This window comes from Macrotis lagotis, chromosome X, assembly GCF_037893015.1.
Source record: "Macrotis lagotis isolate mMagLag1 chromosome X, bilby.v1.9.chrom.fasta, whole genome shotgun sequence".
NCBI lineage: Eukaryota > Metazoa > Chordata > Mammalia > Peramelemorphia > Peramelidae > Macrotis > Macrotis lagotis.
The window spans coordinates 672,554,248-672,574,338 of record NC_133666.1 but is presented as its reverse complement, the minus strand read 5'-3'; the positions used below and the strand labels follow the sequence as shown (position 1 = coordinate 672,574,338).

Here is a 20,091-nt window from a genome sequence, read left to right as displayed (position 1 = left end):
GAGGGAGAGAACATGGAGGAGTGATGGGAAGAGAGAGAAAAAGAGAAGAGAAGGAGACAGATAATAAGAGGAAGGAAGGAAAGAGAGATAAAGAGGAAGGAGAGAGAGACAGAAAGGGAAGAAGGGGAAAGAGAACAGGAGTGGAATGGGGAGTCAGAGATAGAGACAGAGAGGGAAATGAGAGAGAGAAAAGAAGGAATGTAACTAAGAGATCATCTCTGAGAAAAGACACTAGCTTTAAAGAGGCCTGGGAAAGCTTTCCTGCCGGAGGGAGAGTATTCTCATCTTATGATCCAGACAGTGAAGAGAAACAGACTCAGGAGACATCTTGTTCATGGATCAGCCAAGTGACCGATGTCACTGGACCTAAACAGACATGTTGGGCAGTAAGATGTGAGAACAAACAGAACATTTTGTAATTGCTCCTGGAGGCACCAGAGTTTATGAAGTGGGAGAGCAACGTGATCAGACCTCTGTTTTAGGAAAACCACTTTAGTGGCTGATTGGAGGATGGGTTAGAGTGGGGAGAGGCTGGAGGCAGGCAGAGCTGGTGCAATAGTCCAGGGGTGAGGGATGAGGGTCTGCACTGGGGGCAGGGCAAGGTCAGAGGAGAGAAGGGGTGTATTCAACAGGCCTTGGCAAAGCTTAGATATGGTGGCGGGGAGAGAAAGCAAGAAATTGAGGTTGCAAGCCAAAGGATGGCATTGCCCTAAACAGTAATAGGGAAGTTTGGAAGGGGGGAGGCTTGGGGGAGATGACAAGATCAGTTTGGGGTATGTTGAGTTTTGAGTGTCTCCGGGAAACCCAGAATCGAGTGTCCAAAATGCAGCCAAGGTCCATGCAGCGCCCTACTGTGTGCTAGGCCCTGGAGATGCAAGCACAAAATGAAGAACAGCATCCTCCCCTGGAGAAATTTTCATTGCCCTGGAGGGAAACAGCATGTATGTGTATGCTATGGAGGAGCAGGTACCTTCTAACTAGGGAAGGGATCAGACAAGACTGTAGGTGGGAAGCAGCTGGGTGAACCAAAGGAAAAATGGTGTATTCAAAATAAAAGACTAGAGGCTAGGTTGATGATTTCCCCAGCACAGGGGTCTCCTAGGGTCCAGGGTGGGTAGAAACTTTCTCTGCCCTTGTATACCTGTTTGCTCTGATTTCTTGGAGTCTTGTTTTAAGAGCTTAGTTGTCTTGCTCAAACTTCTCCACAGACAGTATATTTCAGAAGGCACATTTGAACTCAGATCTTGACAGCTCTGAGAGCAGCTCTCTGTGCCCTGAGCCATGCTGTGCTTTACACTTTCAAAACTACACAAAATAGGGGTAGCTAGGGGTAGCTAGGTAGCACAGTAGATAGAGCACTGGTCCTAGAATCAGGAGGACTGAATTCAAATTTGGTCTCAGACACTTGACACAAACTAATTGTGTGACCTTGGGCAAGTCACTTAATCCCATTGCCTCACAAAAAGGAAAAAATCCCCAAACCCAAACAAACCCCAAAACCCCATCACAAAATAAATATCAGGTAGAGGTCCTGAAAATAGCATCTTTTTTCCCCCCTTAAAGAAGGACTTTTTTCAATCACATACAGACAAGAGAAGAGAGGAATGTGGACAATAGACCATTTGCCACCAGACCCATCCCTGAAGTCTCTGTAGCCTGGTAGAAACAGCCATTGTTTGCCCTCCAGCGCCATAGCCACCTTGCCACGTGAAGCATGGAAAGATGGTTCCAGTAGTGATAGCTGCCCCTGTGATTGATCCCACGGAGCCTTGCCTTCTGGGGATAATAGGATTCCAGGGAAAGTTCAGGTAAGCCTAGGCAAAAGCTTCTATCTCTAGATCAATATTCAGAATCTGTGGGAAGGGAGGGAAGGAGGGAGGGACAGCAATCGAGAGAGAATGAGAGAGAGAGAGAGAGAGAGAGAGAGAGAGAGAGAAGAGGAGGGGAGGGGGAGGGGGAGGGGGAGGGGGAGGGGAGGGAGGACAAGCCAGGGTGGGATGGCAGGTAGGGGAAGGGGGAGGTATCACTTACTGGAATGATCTGGGCACACACCCCAACAGGCTCATGGCGGGTATAACTGAAAAAATCTCCATCGATGGGGATGGTCTTCCCATGGTACTTGTCAGCCCAGCCTGCATAATACCTTAAAATATTGGTGGATTTAGTTAATAGATTATAGGAAAGATTTCTAAAGCCCTGGTTTAAAGGAAGCAAACAGGTTTAATCCAAAAAGCCTTCCTCTTTGGCTCACTCCCAGGGAAAATAGCAGGAAGCCTGGAAAACCAGGCTCTGGAGGGATCATGCCAAGGCAATCCAAGAGGTGGTTCTTGAAGCTTCAAAAACAACACCAGATAAACCTGTTCCCTCTCTTCCTGAAGCTGATAGTCTAGCGGGGAGGGTCAAACAAGGAAATAAATATGTAGGAGAAATGATGGGAAAACTTGGAGAAACTTCTTGTTTGGAGCAAGGAGGGTAGAGACCTGGATTTCACAGAAGAAGGGACATCTTCCCTCCACTGATGCAGATCACAACTCCTTTGTAAGCTGGTAGTTATCTGAGTATTGCCTCCAGTACTGAAAGATTAAGGGTCTTGTCCAGGGTCTCATAACTACACTATATTGGGAGATAGGACTCAAGGCTTTCTGACTCCAAACCCCAATTCATTAACATTATACTCTCTGGCATTTACATTGTGGTAAGTTGTGGTCATACACAAAAGCAAAGTCTGTTTTATTGTTTGAATCCCCAGGGATTCATATATTAGGCATATATTAGATATTTGATCAATGTTTGCTCGTTGATAAGAGATAGGAGAGGAGAGAAAGAGATGGTAAAGAGAAGAAGGGAGGAAGAGGCAGAGAGAGGGATATAAATATACCAACACATACTTCTATAAAACACCATATATTAGATAAATGCATGTATGTGTGTATATAGTTGTGTGTGCATGTATTTGACTTAAACACACCCCATCCTCTATCTTCCCCATTGACTTTTTTCTTTTTTTAGCAAGGCAAACAGGGTTAAGTGACTTGCCCAAGGTCACACATCTAGGTAATTATTAAGTGTCTGAGACTGGATTTTTAACTCAGGTCCTCCTGACTCCAGGGCCAGTGCCACCTAGCTGCCCCCTTCCCCATCCATTCTAAAAGACAAAGTCATTCCCATCCTTTCTCCTAATAAGAGTGAAATGAATTGGGGCAGCTAGGTGGCACTGGCCCTGGAATCAGGAGGACCTGAGTTCAAATCTGACCTCAGACACTAAAAACTTACTTCTCTGTGTGACCTTGGGCAAGTCACTTAACCCCCACTGCCTTGTAAAAACTAAAAAAAAAAAGCATGAAGTGCATTGTGAAATTCATAGAGCATTCATCTGTATATTGGTCAGGTCAAACATCACAGAATAGTCCTGACCTTCATGGAGCTTACACTCTACTCCTCCAAATAATTTTGTTCAATAAACAAGAAGTGGTACAGAAAAAATAAACTATTCCATAAATCTCTGAGGCATGTTCCTGGACTCAAGTACATCAGAACCTACCTAAAGAGCTTTTACTCCCCTAGCCTATCTTTCTAACTCATTAACAACCACGGGATTAACTCCTGGGGGTCAAATACAAAAAAAAAAAGATAAAATATGCCAGAATAATTATAGCAGTGTGCTTTTCATCAATCAGATTGGAACATCTACTGGCTATAGTAAGTGAATTCAATGAAACATGATTATGCAGTGGGATAATAATGACAAGGAATTCAGAGAAATCTAGGAAGACCTGACCTGTATGAGCTGATAAAGAGCCATCCATGCAGAATTAGGAAACCACTATATAACAATGGGAATAAAAGAACTCTCTAGAGCAGGTGGACTCCAATGGATAGAAAAGCCAGTCTCAGGTAAGGGGTGTTACCACCTACAAGGCTCCTGCTACTTCTGTTTCTTTGTTAGAAAAGTTAAAATAACATCCATGTGTTACTTTTTAAAATTTACATATTTTAACAAATTTACAAATTTTAAATTTACTCCTTTTTAAAAATCACATATTTTACAAATTTACTACTTTTTAAAAATTGCATATTTTTAAATATGTGCATTTAAAAATGTAGAAGGCAAAGCATAATACATATACTTGTATGATATACATATAAATATGAACTGGGAATTATAAAGTAAATATGTAATATATACATGTTCATATTGATATTTATTTGTATGTGTACATATGCACACATCCATGTGTATGCACAGCTAAACCTATATGCACTTAAATGCAGACATGTAAACATATGTGATCTTCAGTAAATCCTAAAGAGAGACATGGGGAGTTAGGTAGCACAGTGGATAGAGCACTGGCTCTGGAGTCGGGAGGACCCAAGTTCAAATCTGACCTCAGACACTAAAATCTTACTTCTCTGTGTGACCTTGGACAAGTTACTTAACCCCACTGCCTTGCAAAAAAACCTGAGAGAGAGAGAGAGAGAGAGAGAGAGAGAGAGATCCCAACATGAATCCCTCCCTGCCAGGCTATGATGTTTAATAAATGGTTCAAACTCGGTCTCTTTGGAACTCTTTTCTTTGGTGCTAAAAGCAAAAAGAATGAGAATCACAGAACCTACCGAAGACACTTGAGTACCATGTCCAGATCCACCAGGTAGGAGATGGCATAGGGTTTGCCGTTGTCCAAAGTCTCCAATGTCTGAGAAAAGAAAAGCCCGCTCAGTGTGTGGTCTCTGAATGGACATGTGTCATGACAGACCCAGCCTTAGCATAAGCTTCTGAGCAAGGTCAACTATGTGTATCTGGGTGTCAGGGAGGAAGGAGGGAGGTTAGGGAGGAGCACGTACAGCCAAGTAAGCCCGGTCCCTCTCGATCAGGTCTGCCAAATGGTTCAAGAGTCTTCCTCTGTGCGATGCATCCATCTTCCTCCATGGGGAGCCCAGGCGAAATGCATCTCTTGCAGCCTTTACTGCTTTGTCCACATCTGCCTGGAGAACAAAGACCAGGTCCCAACTCCATCTTTGCAATCAACTGACCAAGGACTGATATTCAGAGGATTCTAGATCTAGGGGCCAGCCAGTCCACATTCTTTATTTTACAGATAAGCTTACTGAGAAACAGAAAGATGAGGAGCCCGATGGTATCATAGATCTCAAGCTGAAAGAGACCCAAGAGGTCAATGAATCCAATCCCCTCCTTTATAGAGAGAGAGAGAGAAGTGACTTGCCCAAGGTCACAGGTAGGATTTGAATCTTTCTACCATATAACCACACTGCCTTCTCTAGACCCTTGTCTCCATAAATGTTTCTCCTTAAATCTTGGGCATGTTCAATAAATATCTATCAATCCAAACAAGTCAAAGACTAAACAAAGGTCCAAAACCCTCCTAGCAGCATTCTCTGTGGTGGGGAAAAAAATGTGGACAGAAAGGGGGTGTATACCCATCAACTGGGGAAAGAGTTGGACAGATTATGGCTGTGAATGTTAATGAACTATTACAGCAAAATACCAATTTGAGGAATTCAGAGAAACTTTAGAAGACTTGTATCAATGGATGCAAAATAAAGAAAACAAACCCTGGAAACAACCTGTACAATGACTACAAAATTATAAACAGCAGTAAAATTCGGAGGCAGATCAACTCAGATGAAGTTGGAAACCCAATATGGTGTCCAGGGGTCAGCTAATGATGCTTCTTTTCCTCCTTCTTGGGAGAACTGGGAGGAGGAGAGGAAAAAGCACACATGACCAATTCTGATGGATGTATCTGATGTGTGGATTGGTTTTTGAATTACTGTTTTTCCTTTCTTATAAGGAAATAACAAGGTGTAAAAAAAAGTATCAATAAAAGTCAATAATAATGAAATGTTAATAAAAATAAATACTTGTTGAGCCATCATTAAAATATATTCTTGAGAGTTGTCCAACTAATACAGCTCCCCAAATTTCTCTCCACCAACTCAAACTCAGTAAATTTTTGCTAATAGATAGTCAGAAAACCCTCTTTCCTGCTTTGTCATTTATAATCTTAGTACAGAAGAAAAGAGGTGACTCCTCCAGTCAGTCAGAAGTTTTGGAAGGTTGGACTTGAAACCAGATCTTCCAGACTCCAAAGCCAGCTTATCAAGTCACCTCTCAATATATAAATAAAAGCATACTTGTTGACTGAATCCTCCAAATGTTTGCCTGAAAGCCAAAATACTTTTAACTCTAAAGTCTTTCATTTTCCCAATCTGCCCCCAAAGAGCTCCATGTGTAAATAAAATTAATCTTTAGTTAACTACAGTGTTAAAGATTTTTCTCCCTATCAATGGAAATGGCCAGTTTAACTGGTCTCTGTTTTTAAATGATGAAAAAAAAATTAATTCAAGAAAAAAAAACATTTCTAGAATTTCATGTCTTCCCTCTTCCTACTAATAAAAACATTTCAAAAGGAAAACCGACTCTTTCCAGAATAGACTAAAATGTGCTGAGTCACACTTGCTCTCTGCCCCTGTAGGGACTGACATCCCAATAACAAAAGTTGACTTTTAGTTCTCTTTAGAACAGAGAGTCAACTGTGCATGTCCTAGTCAGTTGTAGAAATTCCAAATTTTCTTGTTTAGGCCCAGGCTCTCATACCTTGTCTCCCTCAGCCACCTGGCAGATCACATCTCCAGTAGATGGGTTGATGGTGGGGAAAGTCTTCTTGCTGACAGCATCATGCCATTCATTGTTTATGAAAATCTGCCAAAGAAAGAAGAAATCCTCCAACAGTCATTCAATGAACAATCATTTATTAAATATTCCTTATGTACCAGACACTGAACTTTTAAGCTTTGGCCCTACTTTTAAGAAGAGACTCTGAACAACCACCATGAAGGGATGGGGCACCTGGACAAGATCTGAACTGGCTTCAGCTTGACCACCCTAAAGGCCAAATCTGGGAAGATATTTTCATTGCATTAGGAGGGTATGCCAGGAGAGGAAGGCTCCTAGCATTGTCACTGAAATGTTATGGAATGACATGCTAGAAACTGCCCTCAGCTTAATAAAAGGAAGATAATAACTTAGGTTCACAAAACTAATAAGTATCAGAAGCAGCTTTTGAACCTGACTTCCAGTCAAGAATGTCTCTTTCCATATTTTCTCCACTTTTATCTCCACAATTCTGTTCTATAATTACTCACACACCCCCTCTCCCACCTTTTCCTTACTTCCTTCTTTCTCCCTCCACCCTATGAGTCACCCCCTCCCCATCTTTCTGTCTCTTCATCTTAACCCTGTGACTCTCTCTCTCTCTCTCCCTCATCTCTCTACCTCTCTCTTCCTCTTACCCTCTCATATCTGTCCATCTATCTCTGTCCCTGTTAAGAACATACAGGGTGAGGCAGCTAGGTGGCACAGTGGATAGAGCAGCAGCTCTGGAGTCAGGAGTACCTGAGTTCAAATTCGACCTCAGACACTTAATAATTACCTAGCTGTGTGGCCTTGGGCAAACCACTTAACCCCATTTGCCTTGCAAAAACCTAAAAAAAAAAAAAAAAAAAAGAATATACAGGGGTGGAGAGGTAGGAGGGAGGGGCTGGGAGAACTGGGCTGGACTATATTTGCTTAATGACCCTGGTCAGAAGTTGACACCTGAACCATGATCAGCACCCCAGGTAAAGTACAGGACTCTCCCTAGTGCAAGGCCCATGGTTTGAGATAACAAAGTTGTTGATATAGGTAGGGCCCCAAGACCCAGCCTAGTTCAGATTGGCATGCTCTCTCAGCATTATATAATATTTATTCAGCATGCTCTGTGTGCTGGGATTTCTACAACAGAGGACATGAAAAGAAATTTCACAACAAACAGAAAGAGTCCTTGGAGATAAGTGCCTTCCAGTAAATATCTACAGAATGTTACTAAGGTCAGAGCAGACAAAAGAAGATAATTTTTGTTGTTGCTGAGTCATTTTTCAGTTACATCCAACTCTGTGACCCCGTTTGAGGTTTTGTTAGTAAAGTTTCTAGAGTGGTTTGGCATTTCCTTTTCCAGCTTCTTTTACAGTTGAGGAATTTATAGATTACGTGAGATATACAAATTTTAAAAAGCCATCCCAGGTGTTCACATGACCTGTTTGTGGTAGAGCATTCTGAGCTCATACTGGTCTGATCAGATATAGACACCTGTAACCTGACTCTAACATAGTGATGTCGTTTTGGTCCTCTTTGAGAATGAAAGACAACCATATGTACAGATGAGGAAACTGAGGCAAACAGAAAATTAGTAAGTGTTTGAGTCAGGATTTTAACTCAAAAAGACAATACTTTCTTGACTCTAGTGCATCTATCCACTTAATCACCAAGGGGCCTCAAAGAAGCTAATGCAATCTATCTATCATGGATCTAGCAAGCTATTAAAAGGACAATCTTTTTAACATAGTCTTGTCACAGGCTCATAAATACAACTCATCCTATCCCATTTAAGGAGAGAGTCTAGGTCAGTCATTTCTTCCTTTCCCACTAGACTGCACTCCTCTGGAATCCTCCAGCTTGCTCCTGCCCTGGATACCTTCTTCTCCATCTCATTCCAATTCCCTCTTATGTGTTCTGTGCCCCCACAAAATGGAAGTTTCTTCAGGTTAGGGACTGTCTGTCTTTGGCTTGTGTCCATATTCCCAAGTAGATGACTTTATATTATCCCTATTGAATTTAATCTTACAAATGCTCAAACCTGTCAGGAACACATTGGATTCCAACCCCGCTATATAATATGTTAGGACATGCCCTTGCAGACCTCTCAGAAACACTGTCAATAAATTATTAACTTCTCTTTGATTCTGAATATCCAACCAGTTGAATGTTTCAATTATGTTCTTATCTAATCTACCGATCTCTATCTTCCTGATAAGAACAATGTGAGACATTTTCAGAGTTCATCCTGGCTCTTCTGGCCAGCAATGACCTAGTATCAGATTCATCAGAACTTTCTGTGTTTGACCTAGTAAGATGCAGCAGCATCATTCCAAGTCTGAGAAAATATTGCAAGGTGCTTAGAATGTATTCTTTTTAAAATATCACTTCCCTCTATATGTCTTCTGGTGAATCTGGGTCCAAGAACAAAAATGATAGCAGGACCCAAGATCTGGCAGCGGGTCTACCTTGCCTTTGAGTACGGATGGACTCAGTGACAGACAGGCTCCACTGTCTAAGAAAAGGCTGGCCTTGTCCTCAGGTAGTACAGCTCAAGGGACAGAGGGATGACTGACGGTGACCTCCTCACTTACAAGCTCAGGACCACAGATTTGGAGCCAGGAGGAGCCTTTTAGCCAGGGGGAACCTGAGGTTTAGAGAATAAAGGGACTTGGCCCCAAGGTCACCAGGTAAGTTCAAGTGAGAGAGTGGGGATCTGAACCCAGCGATCCCTCTTTTAAATGAAGAACTCAGCCACTCCTGGTTCTGCTTCTCAGCGCAGCCTAGGATCACATGACATTTCTCCACTCTGTGTCCCTTGACTCATGTTGAGAGTTAGCTTAGTCTAGTAGTTCAAAGAGGCCCTCTGTCATTTTGGAGTCAAAAAGATGCTAAATCATGGAAAGAAACTCTGGAGGGAAGCCACCTATACCAACAAAATCCAGACTTATTTCCACTTAAGGGTGGACTTTGTTGCAAAGAGCTAGAAAGAAGTCACCAAATGATACTTATTTGCAGTCCTAGGTTTCCAGTCTGCAGTGTCATCCTTTGGGGTTCTTTTTACTTTAATTTTTTTGTTGTTTTTTGCAAGGCAATGGGGTTAAGTAACTTGCCTGAGGTCACACAGCTCCCGAGGTCACACAGCTCCCGAGGTCACACAGCTAGGTAATTATTAAGTGTCTGAGGCTGGATTTGAACTCAGGTCCTCCTGACTCCAGGACCTGTGCTCTATTCACTGGGCCACTTAGCTGCCCCTACTTTAATATTTTTAAACAAGTCCCACCTATTAAGCACTTGAACCATTCAGACAATGGGATCAGAACTCTTCCAGAGAGTCCAACCTCCTCTGTTCTAAGGGCTTCAAGCCAAAGGCACACTCCATCCTCAATGCACAGAAACAGGTGTTCCCATTTTCTGATCCCCACCTTTCCACAGAACAGAGAAAGAATTGAAGTCAAAAGTAAATAGATCCTGTCAAAAGAGCTTTATTTTGCTGGCTGACAAGTAACTCATAGAAAGTTCTCCAAAGTAGAATTCTGGACTGCTTTTCTTAAGTAAATATGAGGGTGAGAGGACTCTGAAAAGATCCAATGCAAAACCTTCCATCTTGGAATTTTAGAGGAAAAAAGTCTTAGAGAAAGAACTCAAAGGAAGGGCTCAGAGGTTCCCAACATTAAAATGTGGTTCCAGGAAGCAGAATTCTGCAGTTGGAAGAGAAGTCACAAGTCATTTATCCAGGAAATGCTTAATGTGGGATGTGGATTTTTTTTTAATATATCCTTTCTGATATCTATTTCAATATTACTGGTTTCCTTTGAAATGCTATTCATTTGGCTTAATGTATTTAAAAGTATGCTTTTGAGAAGGGGTCCATTCAAAGTTTCCACCAGATACTGCCCAACGGGTCCATTGGAAATGGTTACGAATCCCAGACTGGCCTAATCTACCTCTCCTCTCTATTCTCTCCTCCCCAACCTGCAAAGTGATTTTTCCAAAAGCACAGGCCATATGGCCCTAGTGTGTCTGGTCCTTCGGGTATCCCCAGGGCTCTCTTACCATAAGGATTAAACAGAAAATTTTCATTTGGCTTTCAAAGTCCTTCACAACAATGTCTCCAGAAGACCTCTTCAAACTTCCTGAACATTATTCTCCTTTACATAAACCAGTGGGGGACAGAGCCAAGAGTAGGGAAGTTTTCCATCAGATTAACAGACCATTTGCATCTATTGTTCCTAGATTTGCCTTCAGAACAGAAGGCTAAAATAAAATTCTGTGTGATTTGTGAAGAAGCCAGTAGTCTTTCTCCCCAGGGACATGGATGCACAAACTGTGGCCTTAAGAAAGTAATGGCATCAGAGACAAGACAGGCAGCATGGTGTATGTATCTTACAAAGAGCCAGTCTCAGTCCAAAACATCTGGACTCACATTGCACATCCAATTAATGCTCCTAACACTAGATTTTGCTCTGATGGGGAATTTCCTTATTGAGCATTGTCTATACCATGAAATCAGGAGGGGATTAAAAAAGAAAGAAATTAAAACAGATCTAATCTTTTTTTTTTTTTAGAAAATGAAAGAATACAAACAATTCAGATCATCATGGGAAAACTTGTATGAATGCTGTCAAGTGAAGAAAGTATAAAGAGATGAAAAGATGGAGAAGAAAGGGACATGACAGTTGGCTTCAAATTCATGAAGGCTTAGGTTTTGTTCAACTTGGCTCCAAAGGGCAGAACCACAAGCAGTGGGTGCCAAGAAGATGTTTTAGGATTGATTTCAGGGGGCTAACCACAAGAGCTCTCAGAAAATTCCCTGGGAGGAAGCAGACTTCCTTCCCTCTGGGTGCCAGTCTTCCAACCAAGGCTGGGTGACCACTTCATCAGGTAGGTTATGGCAGGGATTCCTTTTTTGAGTAGGGATTGAATGAGATCTATGGATGTTCCTTCCAAATCAGAAATGCTCTAATTCCAAGGAGACAAAAGAGCAATTGTTAAATAATAACTCTATAAGTAATGATCAGCATTTGGTTCAGAAAGTTGATGTTAGAGCACATTTTCTGACTCCACAGAATGTCCCAGGACCATTCAGTCTCTTTAGGTGAGGGAAGTTGCCAGAGGATTTGATGGGATTGCACAAGATAAGATTTCAATCTGGTAGGGACCTCTGAGACCATGTAGTCCAAACTCCATCCTGTACAGACAGGGAAACTGAAGCCAAGAAATGGGAAGGGACTGGTCCAAGGTTTCCCAGGCAGTAAATGGCAATAACTGCTAATGCTTTCTGTATTATGGTAGGCATAGGAGAACCTTAAGGAAGGGTTTCTCAGGACCCACAAGCAAATACCGAAAACTAAATTACAGAGTAAGAGGATCCACTGTGAGAGAAGGAAATTTCCTTAATAAGAATTCCCCATATCAATGAAATCATAGGTCAAAAAAAAAAACATACACACACACACACACACACACACACACACAAATAAACCAGTGCATCTATGTATGATAAAATAAATATCTAGGTGGCTCAAAGGGTAGAATGCTGGTCTGCATTCAAAAGAAGTCAAGTTCAAATTTGGCCTCAGTCATTTGCTAACTGTGTGATTCCAAGGAAATCACTTAACCCCAATTTCCTACCAAGAAAAATTTTTTTTAAAAATCTGACCAGAAGATACTCACTAGATGCACAGACAAGATATTTCATCTCAGTCTGCCTCCGTTTTCTCATTTGGAAAATGGGGACAAAAACAGCCCTACCTTGCTGAAATAGCTTCAAATCATGCATTTGTCAACCCTCTTGACATCCAAAACAAGCCACTGGAGAGAATACAAAAGAGACCCCTGAAAGGTATAATGTGACCTTTTACATCTAGTGTCAGTTCTTCCAGATGGACAAAGAATTGTCTAAGAAAGATTTTCAGTTTTGTTGCCAGCCCCTTTAAAATGAGGGTTCCAATCCTACCTAGCTGTGTAACTTGGGGCAAATCACTGAACTACTCTGAATCTTGGCTTCTTCTTCTGTAAGATGGAGGGCTACACCTGCCTCAGGACTTTGGAGGATTAAACATCCATCCATGGTTCTGCAAACAGAAGGACACCTTATGGCTAGCCTCCTCCCTTCTCTCAACCCTAACAGGGAGTCCCCCAGATTTCTGGATTAACCTCAAATCAGAGCAGAAAATATTCCCTCACATATAGGTTTAGGAAATCTGAAGATTTGGTCCCTTGTTAACAAAGGCACTGAAAACTGTGTTTAAAATATAACCAGCCAGGAGGAGCACCATAACTGCGGATGGTTTTTAATTGAGAAGCATTTCATAAGATCAGAGAGCTAGAGCCAGACAGACTCAACTCTCCTCATTTTACAGATGAAGAAACAGGTTGGGATTTAATTATATGATTTGTTCAATGGGGTAGCCGTGTTAGCCTGTGTTTGGGGCAGAATCTGAAATCAGGTCTTTCTTGATTTCAAGTCAGGGAGCCACCTTCGTGTCTCTTAACATTTATTCCCAACAAAGAGTCAGGCACTGAACTAGGTACTGACAGCCCAAACCAAGAGCTTGCTAGGATGATACATTGTTTTACATTTTTCTGTTTAAATTATACAATTTTTCTCTCTCTCTTCTCTTCTCTTCTCTCTCTCTTTCCCCTCCCCCTCTCCCTCTGCCTCTCATACTGACTTAAGCAAGAACCTGAACTAAGTCTCCAGGATTTGTTAGGAAAAAAAAAAAGAGTTTTTCCAAGTATCTAACTCAGGGAGTTTTCATACATACCATCTCAGGTAGGACCCTTTCCAGTCTCAGTTTATATAACATTCATTTACTTTGCCTTACTGATCTCCCATCTCTTCATCTTTGTACAAGTCATTTCTTATCCCTGAAATGCTCTCCCCTGTTCATTTCTGGCTCTTAGAATTATTTTTAACATCTTTCAAAGCTTGGGTGTCACCTCCTACAGGATGCCTTTCCTGACTAATCTTCCCTCCCCTATTTTTGAGATAACTGTAAGCCACCTGTTTATATATTGGCTGGCCTCCCCCTGGATCCCTCTTCTGCCCAGTCCCAGGAAGTCATCTCTTATAACAAAGAATTTTTAAAAGGCAAGAAGAAAAAAAAATTCAACAAAACGGATCCATAGATCAAAAAAATCTGACATTCAATGTAATGTTAACATCTCTGCTGGTGGGGGGCACTCCCTTATTATTATGGCCACATATAATTTACACATTTACATGTTGTAAATAAATGTAGAATTCAAACCCAAAGGAATGAAACAGAGACTCATTGAAGGAAGCAACTTTTGCTTTTGTCTCTTAATCCCCAGCCTGGCACTCATTACACATTTTTAAAAAGTTTGTTTGGATCAAGAGGGAGGAACAAAGCAACAAAGGGTGGAGCATTTCAGTCAAATTAATTGATGCAAGGAAAAAAAATGTTTTCCTAACAATAAGAATTATACTGCTTCAGGTAGTCAGACAGAGGATCATAGATTTAAAGATGAACCTTAGAAGTAATGAACTTCCCCCTAGCTATTTTACAGAAGAGGAAACTGAGACTCAAAAAAAGTAACATGATTTGCCCACAGTCCCAGGACCTCTGACTTCATATCATGATGCCACAAGGCTCCAAAGACTGTACAGCCACTTCTGTAACCATGAGTGGAAGCAAAAACTGGGAAATACTTAACAAAATTTTAACAAAAGAAATAAAAATACAATAAAACATGGGTAACATTGCATTTTAAAACTGTCAATATAGGATGGATCATTTATGGATACTTCACTTCCCTTCCACACCCCCTTTCTATTTGAGTTTGACTCAACTGCTATAGAGGGAATTCCTTTCCAGATATGGGCTTCTAACTAGAGACTCCTGTGATTCTGAACTGAGCTGAAGACTAAAGGCTGTCATTGGATGAAGGATTATTTGGATCTGGGAAACTTGATTAAACCATCCAGGAAGGTCAGGAATGTTTGTGATCTGCATATGGGGAAGAAGGGGGATGCAGGAGGCTGAATTCACAGCATCCTTAAAGTACCAGAAGGTCCAGGTCCCAGGATGCTAACGTAATAGCTAATCACTAATTACAGGGAAAGCAAATGACTCAACTGTTGTAAAAGTTATAAAAAAAAAAAAAAAGCAACAAAAACCAAAAAGAAAACCCCCCCAACAACTGGGCTCTATCCCTACCCTATCCTTAATTTTCAATAAAATGTGGACAAAGGAGTTAGGACTTGCAATGGATTTATTGCCTTTCTACTTTGTGGAGTTCAGAGAAAAGGGCTGTATTTGGAGTTAGAGAAAGCAGTCTTGGATCCCAGTGTCTGTGACCCTTGGCAACTGGGTGAAACTGAGTCTGCATTTCTTTAGCTGTTAAAAAGAAGGAGGTGGAACTGATCTCCTATTCCACTATTAGTATGTAATCCTATCATGTATCTGCAGGCAGGATATATATATGTATTTGTGTATATGTATATATATATATATATATATATATGTATGTATGTATATGTATATGCAAGACCTTGAAGCTTATCCAGACAGATTCCCTCTGGGAAAATAATTTTAAAATGGCCTAAGGACCAGGACCTTTTAAATTTTTGTTTCTATATTCTCCAGAACCTAGCACAAGACCCAGAACACAGTAGGTGCTTCAGAAATGCTTGTCAATTGACTCCATAGTGCACAGTTGTTGCTCCTGATTAGGAGCTACCCTTGTGTAAGAGAGAACTCCCAAATGTTGCAAACTCTGCAATGGAGATCCAAAACTTTGAATTCTTTTGTCTTAGTTGGAGAGGTGACTTCCTCCAGGGTCCCACAGCCAGTGGATCTCAGAAGCAAAACTAAGATCATTTCTCTAAATCATCCCAGAAGACAGTACAACCAGAAAGAGAAAAGTAACTTGGAACAGTGAGAGAAACAAGGGGTTACTAGCTGACAATTTTCCCTTTTTGGTTCTTGGCCCTTAACTATTTTGCAATGTGCTGGAAAGAATGCAAACTAATGGCTTCTACCTGTGCCTTTTCCCCTCACTATCTCTACTGGCCAGATTAAAAGTAAATGGTGGGGGGGGGGGGGAACTTAAGAGAAGGAATTTGAGAGCCCAGCTATCAATCCTAACTAAAGAAAGTTGAAGCTCATCCAAGTTTTGTATGAGGACAAAGGGTCAGAGTAGCCCACTTTTTCATAACAAAATTCAGAGGACCCAATGATTCTTCCTTGAAAACATGAGATTCTGGTTATTTAACAGCCTTGAGCTGATAATCCACTGGAGTTTTTGTTTTCATTGCTGTTGTTATGAAAAGAATTATGTGGTTTGCCTTCTCAAGGGATGGGGAGAGGCAGAAGAGAGAGAATTTAGAATTCAAATTTTTTTTAAAATGAATGTTAAAAAACAAACAAATAAATAATGTGGGGAGGGGAAAGCCACCAAATATTTTCAGTTGTGCATTGATTGGGTAGAATAGTGAGCTTTTAAGTCAGAATAACTTGAGTTCAAGTCTTGCCTCTGAGACTTCCTAACTATGTAACCCTGAGCAAGTCAGTCTGTTTCCCTATCTTTTAAATAAGGGGGTTGAACTCCAAGGATCCTTCCAGGTCTAGATCTAGGATCCTCTGAGCTGAATGATAAATACAGTGGAAAAGGCTGATTCTGGAGCTTGAAGCATTGAGTTCAAATCTCTCTGACATTGGGCCTCAGTTTCCTCATTGCTGAAATGGAGGGAAGTGAACCCAATGGCTTCTGAGGTCCCTCCCATCTCTGGACTTAAGAGTCCAGTGAACTTGCTGATAATTACAGCTAGCCCAAAAAGAAATGTGCTTTCTCTGAAGAGAATAAAGCACCCATTCCTGGGGGCAGGTTGGCTATCAGAGATGTTAGAGAGGGGACTCTTGGATCAAAATATATAAGGCTTCTTTTAACTCTGAAATTTGGTGACTCGGAGATCAATTAATCAATAAATATTTATTAAACAGCTACCAAGTATTAAGTCCCAGGGATATAAAAGGAGCCAGTCTCTGTCTTCAGGGAACTTTCACTCAAAAGGGAGAGGCAATGAGCAAACAAATATATACCAATGTACAGGATAAATAGGAAATAGCTAGAGGAGAGGCACTGAAATTAAGAGGGGTTGGGGTAGGGGCAGCTAGGTGTCACAGTGGATAGAGCACTGACCCTGGAGTCAGGAGTACTTGAGTTCAAATACAGCCTCAGACACTTAATAATTGCCTAGCTGTGTGACCTTGGGCAAGCCACTTAACCCCACTGCCCTGAAAAAAAAAACCCCAACTAAAGAGGGATTGGGTTACAAGCTGAGATATTAGTTTTGACTTGAAGGAAGTCAGAAAGGTCAGTAGGTAAAACAGAGGAAGACATTTCCCCACAGCAAACCAAGTCAAGATTGGCTTCCTGGGAGAGTAGTTACTCCCTGATATTTTCCCCTTTAAGGTTTCTGATCTTGATATCTTTTGTAATATGCTGGAAGTAGCATCTGCAGAAGGGTGATCTTGTAGACATTATGTAATGATGGTGGCCTCTCCTTTGTCCCTCCAATTTCTCAAGAAGATGAAAGACTTTTGTTGGAGGAGGTAAACAGATCACCTGGAGTGCTTGGATTAGCATCTCAATCACAGACTTTTCCCACCAGAATGGGTTCCGCTGGCCATCTAGCCTAATTTCTATTCCCCTCATCGGACTGAAGAAGGGAACAAGTATTTAAGGAGAGAAGGAAAAACCTATCTCTCTATCTTCATCTGGCAGGAGCAGTTCAGGGAAGTTGTTGGCAGGGGAGGGAAGAGAAGACAGGAGAGATATTCAGAGAGGGGGGAAAAGGGAAGGAGGAGAAGGAGAGAGGTGGTAGAGAGGATGGGACCCAGGGAAAAGAAGGGACCCAGAAGAGGAAGCAAAGGGGAAAGAAGTGAGGCGTTGGGTGCAGAGAGAGAAAAGGAGACATGGTAGAGAGGATGGGAGAAACCTGGGAGGAAATAAGAAGGGAAAGTTGAGATCAGAGAAAGTAAAGAGTTCAGGCTGGGGTGAGAGGAGGTGAAGAGTAAGAGAGAACACCAGTGAGAAAGAAGATAATTAGCTGTGAGGTGCAAAAAAATGGGGTAGGGGCAATGGATAGAGCACCGGCCCTGGAGTCAGGAGGACCTGGGTTCAAATCCAGTCTCAGACACTTAATAATTACCTAGCTGTGTGGCCTTGGGCAAGCCACTTCACCCCATTTGCCTTGCAAAATTCTAAACAGAAAAATGGGGAAGAGGAAATCAAGATGGGGGGGGGAGGAAGAGGCAGGGAGAACAGAGAATAAAGTAAGTCAGCCAGTAAACACTGATTAAGTTCCAACTTTATCGAGAGAGGAAAGAAAAGCAAGAGAGTAAGAATAAAGGGAGGCATGGGCTGGGAAGGAAGAGGCCACAGAAAAAGAGGGAAGGAGATCTCAGAGAGAAAGGGAAGGAGGAAGGGTGGAAAGGAGGTATCAGTTGTGGATGGGCAGGAGGTGAGGGGGAGTGAAGTGAGGAGGGGGTAAGAGGAGAGGCGTGAAGAGGGGCAGGAGGGAGAGAAGGGGCATGGGGCACAGAGGGCTAGAAAAGAGACGAGATGGGGAAGAAGAGGGAGATAAGGGGTGCAGAGCACAGGAGAGAAGATGGAAAGGAAGCAAAGAAGGCAGAAGGCAGAGTGGGGAAGAACAGGAGAAAAGTTGTGGTGTGGGGTCTAGTGAAGGGGTGCACTTAGAAAGAAGGGGAAACTGAGGCGAGGGTGCAGAGAAGGAAAAGAGACGTGGGGTGCAGAGAAAGGAGGAACAGGTGGAAAGGAGGTAGAGAAGGGTGGATGAAAGGAGAAGCTCGGGGTTGAGGGAAAAGGTCGACTCAGGGAGGGAGAAGGGGGACCCAGAAGAGAAAGCAAAAGGGGAAAAGTGAGGCGCGGGGTGCAGAGAGAGAAAAGGGGGCACGGGGGGCAGAGAGAGAAAGGGGGCCGGGGGGCAGAGAGAGAAAAGTGAGGCGCGGGGTGCAGAGAGAAAAGGGGGCGCGGGGGGCAGAGAGAGAAAAGGAGGCGCGGGGGGCAGAGAGAGAAAAGTGAGGCGCGGGGTGCAGAGAGAAAAGGGGGCGCGGGGGGCAGAGAGAGAAAAGTGAGGCGCGGGGTGCAGAGAGAGAAAAGGAGGCGCGGGGGGCAGAGAGAGAAAAGGAGGCGCGGGGGGCAGAGAGAGAGAAAAGGAGGCACGGGGGGCAGAGAGAGAAAAGGGGGCCGGGGGGCAGAGAGAGAAAAGGAGGCGCGGGGGGCAGAGAGAGAAAAGGAGGCGCGGGGGGCAGAGAGAGAAAAGGAGGCGCGGGGGGCAGAGAGAGAAAAGGAGGCGCGGGGGGCAGAGAGAGAAAAGGAGGCGCGGGGGGCAGAGAGAGAAAAGGGGGCCGGGGGGCAGAGAGAGAAAAGGAGGCGCGGGGGGCAGAGAGAGAAAAGGAGGCGCGGGGGGCAGAGAGAGAAAAGGGGGCCGGGGGGCAGAGAGAGAAAGGGGGCGCGGGGGGCAGAGAGAGAAAAGGGGGCGCGGGGGGCAGAGAGAGAAAAGGGGGCGCGGGGGGCAGAGAGAGAAAAGGAGGCGCGGGGGGCAGAGAGAGAAAAGGAGGCGCGGGGGGCAGAGAGAGAAAAGGAGGCGCGGGGGGCAGAGAGAGAAAAGTGAGGCGCGGGGGGCAGAGAGAGAAAAGTGAGGCGCGGGGTGCAGAGAGAGAAAAGTGAGGCGCGGGGTGCAGAGAGAGAAAAGGGGGCGCGGGGGGCAGAGAGAGAAAAGGGGGCGCGGGGGGCAGAGAGAGAAAAGGGGGCCGGGGGGCAGAGAGAGAAAAGGGGGCGCGGGGGGCAGAGAGAGAAAAGGGGGCGCGAGGGGCAGAGAGAGAAAAGTGGGGCGCGGGGTGCAGAGAGAAAAGGGGGCGCGGGGGGCAGAGAAAAGGGGACCGGTGTGAAGGGGCGAGGGGAAAGGAGAAGTCCAGAGAAGGGGGCCCAGGAGGGCCAAGGAGAGAGGCGAGGGGTGCAGGGTGCCCGGCAGCCGGGGGGCCCCAGGCGGCCCACCTTGTTGTAGAAGATCTCGGGGCGCTCGTTGGGCACGGGCACGGCGGCCGGGGAGGCCGAGGACAGCCAGCGGCGGCCCAGGCGGGGCCCGAGGAGGGCCGCGGCCCGGAGCATGCTGCGTCAGCGGCGGGGCCGAGCGGGGGGCCGGGCGGGGGCCGGAGGTCGGAGGAGCTGCGCGGAGCCGGCACGCCACTGCCCCCGCCGGCCGTCACTCAGCCGCAGGGCTCCGGGGGGCGGGGCCGGCCGGGGCGGGGCCTGCTCCTCTCGCACCGCCCCCCTGCGCTCGTGGCCAATGAGGGAAGGGAGCCGCGGCGGGGGCGGGGCCGGCGGGGCTGGCTCCGGGCTGTCGATCAGCGGCCCCGGACGCCCACGTGGGAGGTCCGCAGAGC

General features: G+C 44.2%; 1 protein-coding gene across 1 annotated transcript in view; it reads right to left on the bottom strand.

Annotated features, from left to right (window-relative positions):
- The window catches only part of ALDH2 (aldehyde dehydrogenase 2 family member), a 30,682-nt gene extending 10,803 nt beyond the window's left edge, over positions 1-19,879 (bottom strand). The window contains exons 1-5 of the mRNA XM_074205735.1: positions 19,703-19,879; positions 6,617-6,721; positions 4,843-4,983; positions 4,615-4,694; positions 2,032-2,143 (exon numbers count right to left, since the gene is read on the bottom strand). Of these exons, the coding sequence (XP_074061836.1) occupies positions 2,032-2,143; positions 4,615-4,694; positions 4,843-4,983; positions 6,617-6,721; positions 19,703-19,816 (552 nt within the window). The 5' untranslated portion in view covers positions 19,817-19,879. The remainder of the gene's footprint in view (positions 1-2,031; positions 2,144-4,614; positions 4,695-4,842; positions 4,984-6,616; positions 6,722-19,702) is intronic.
- Positions 19,880-20,091: the final 212 nt, after the last annotated feature.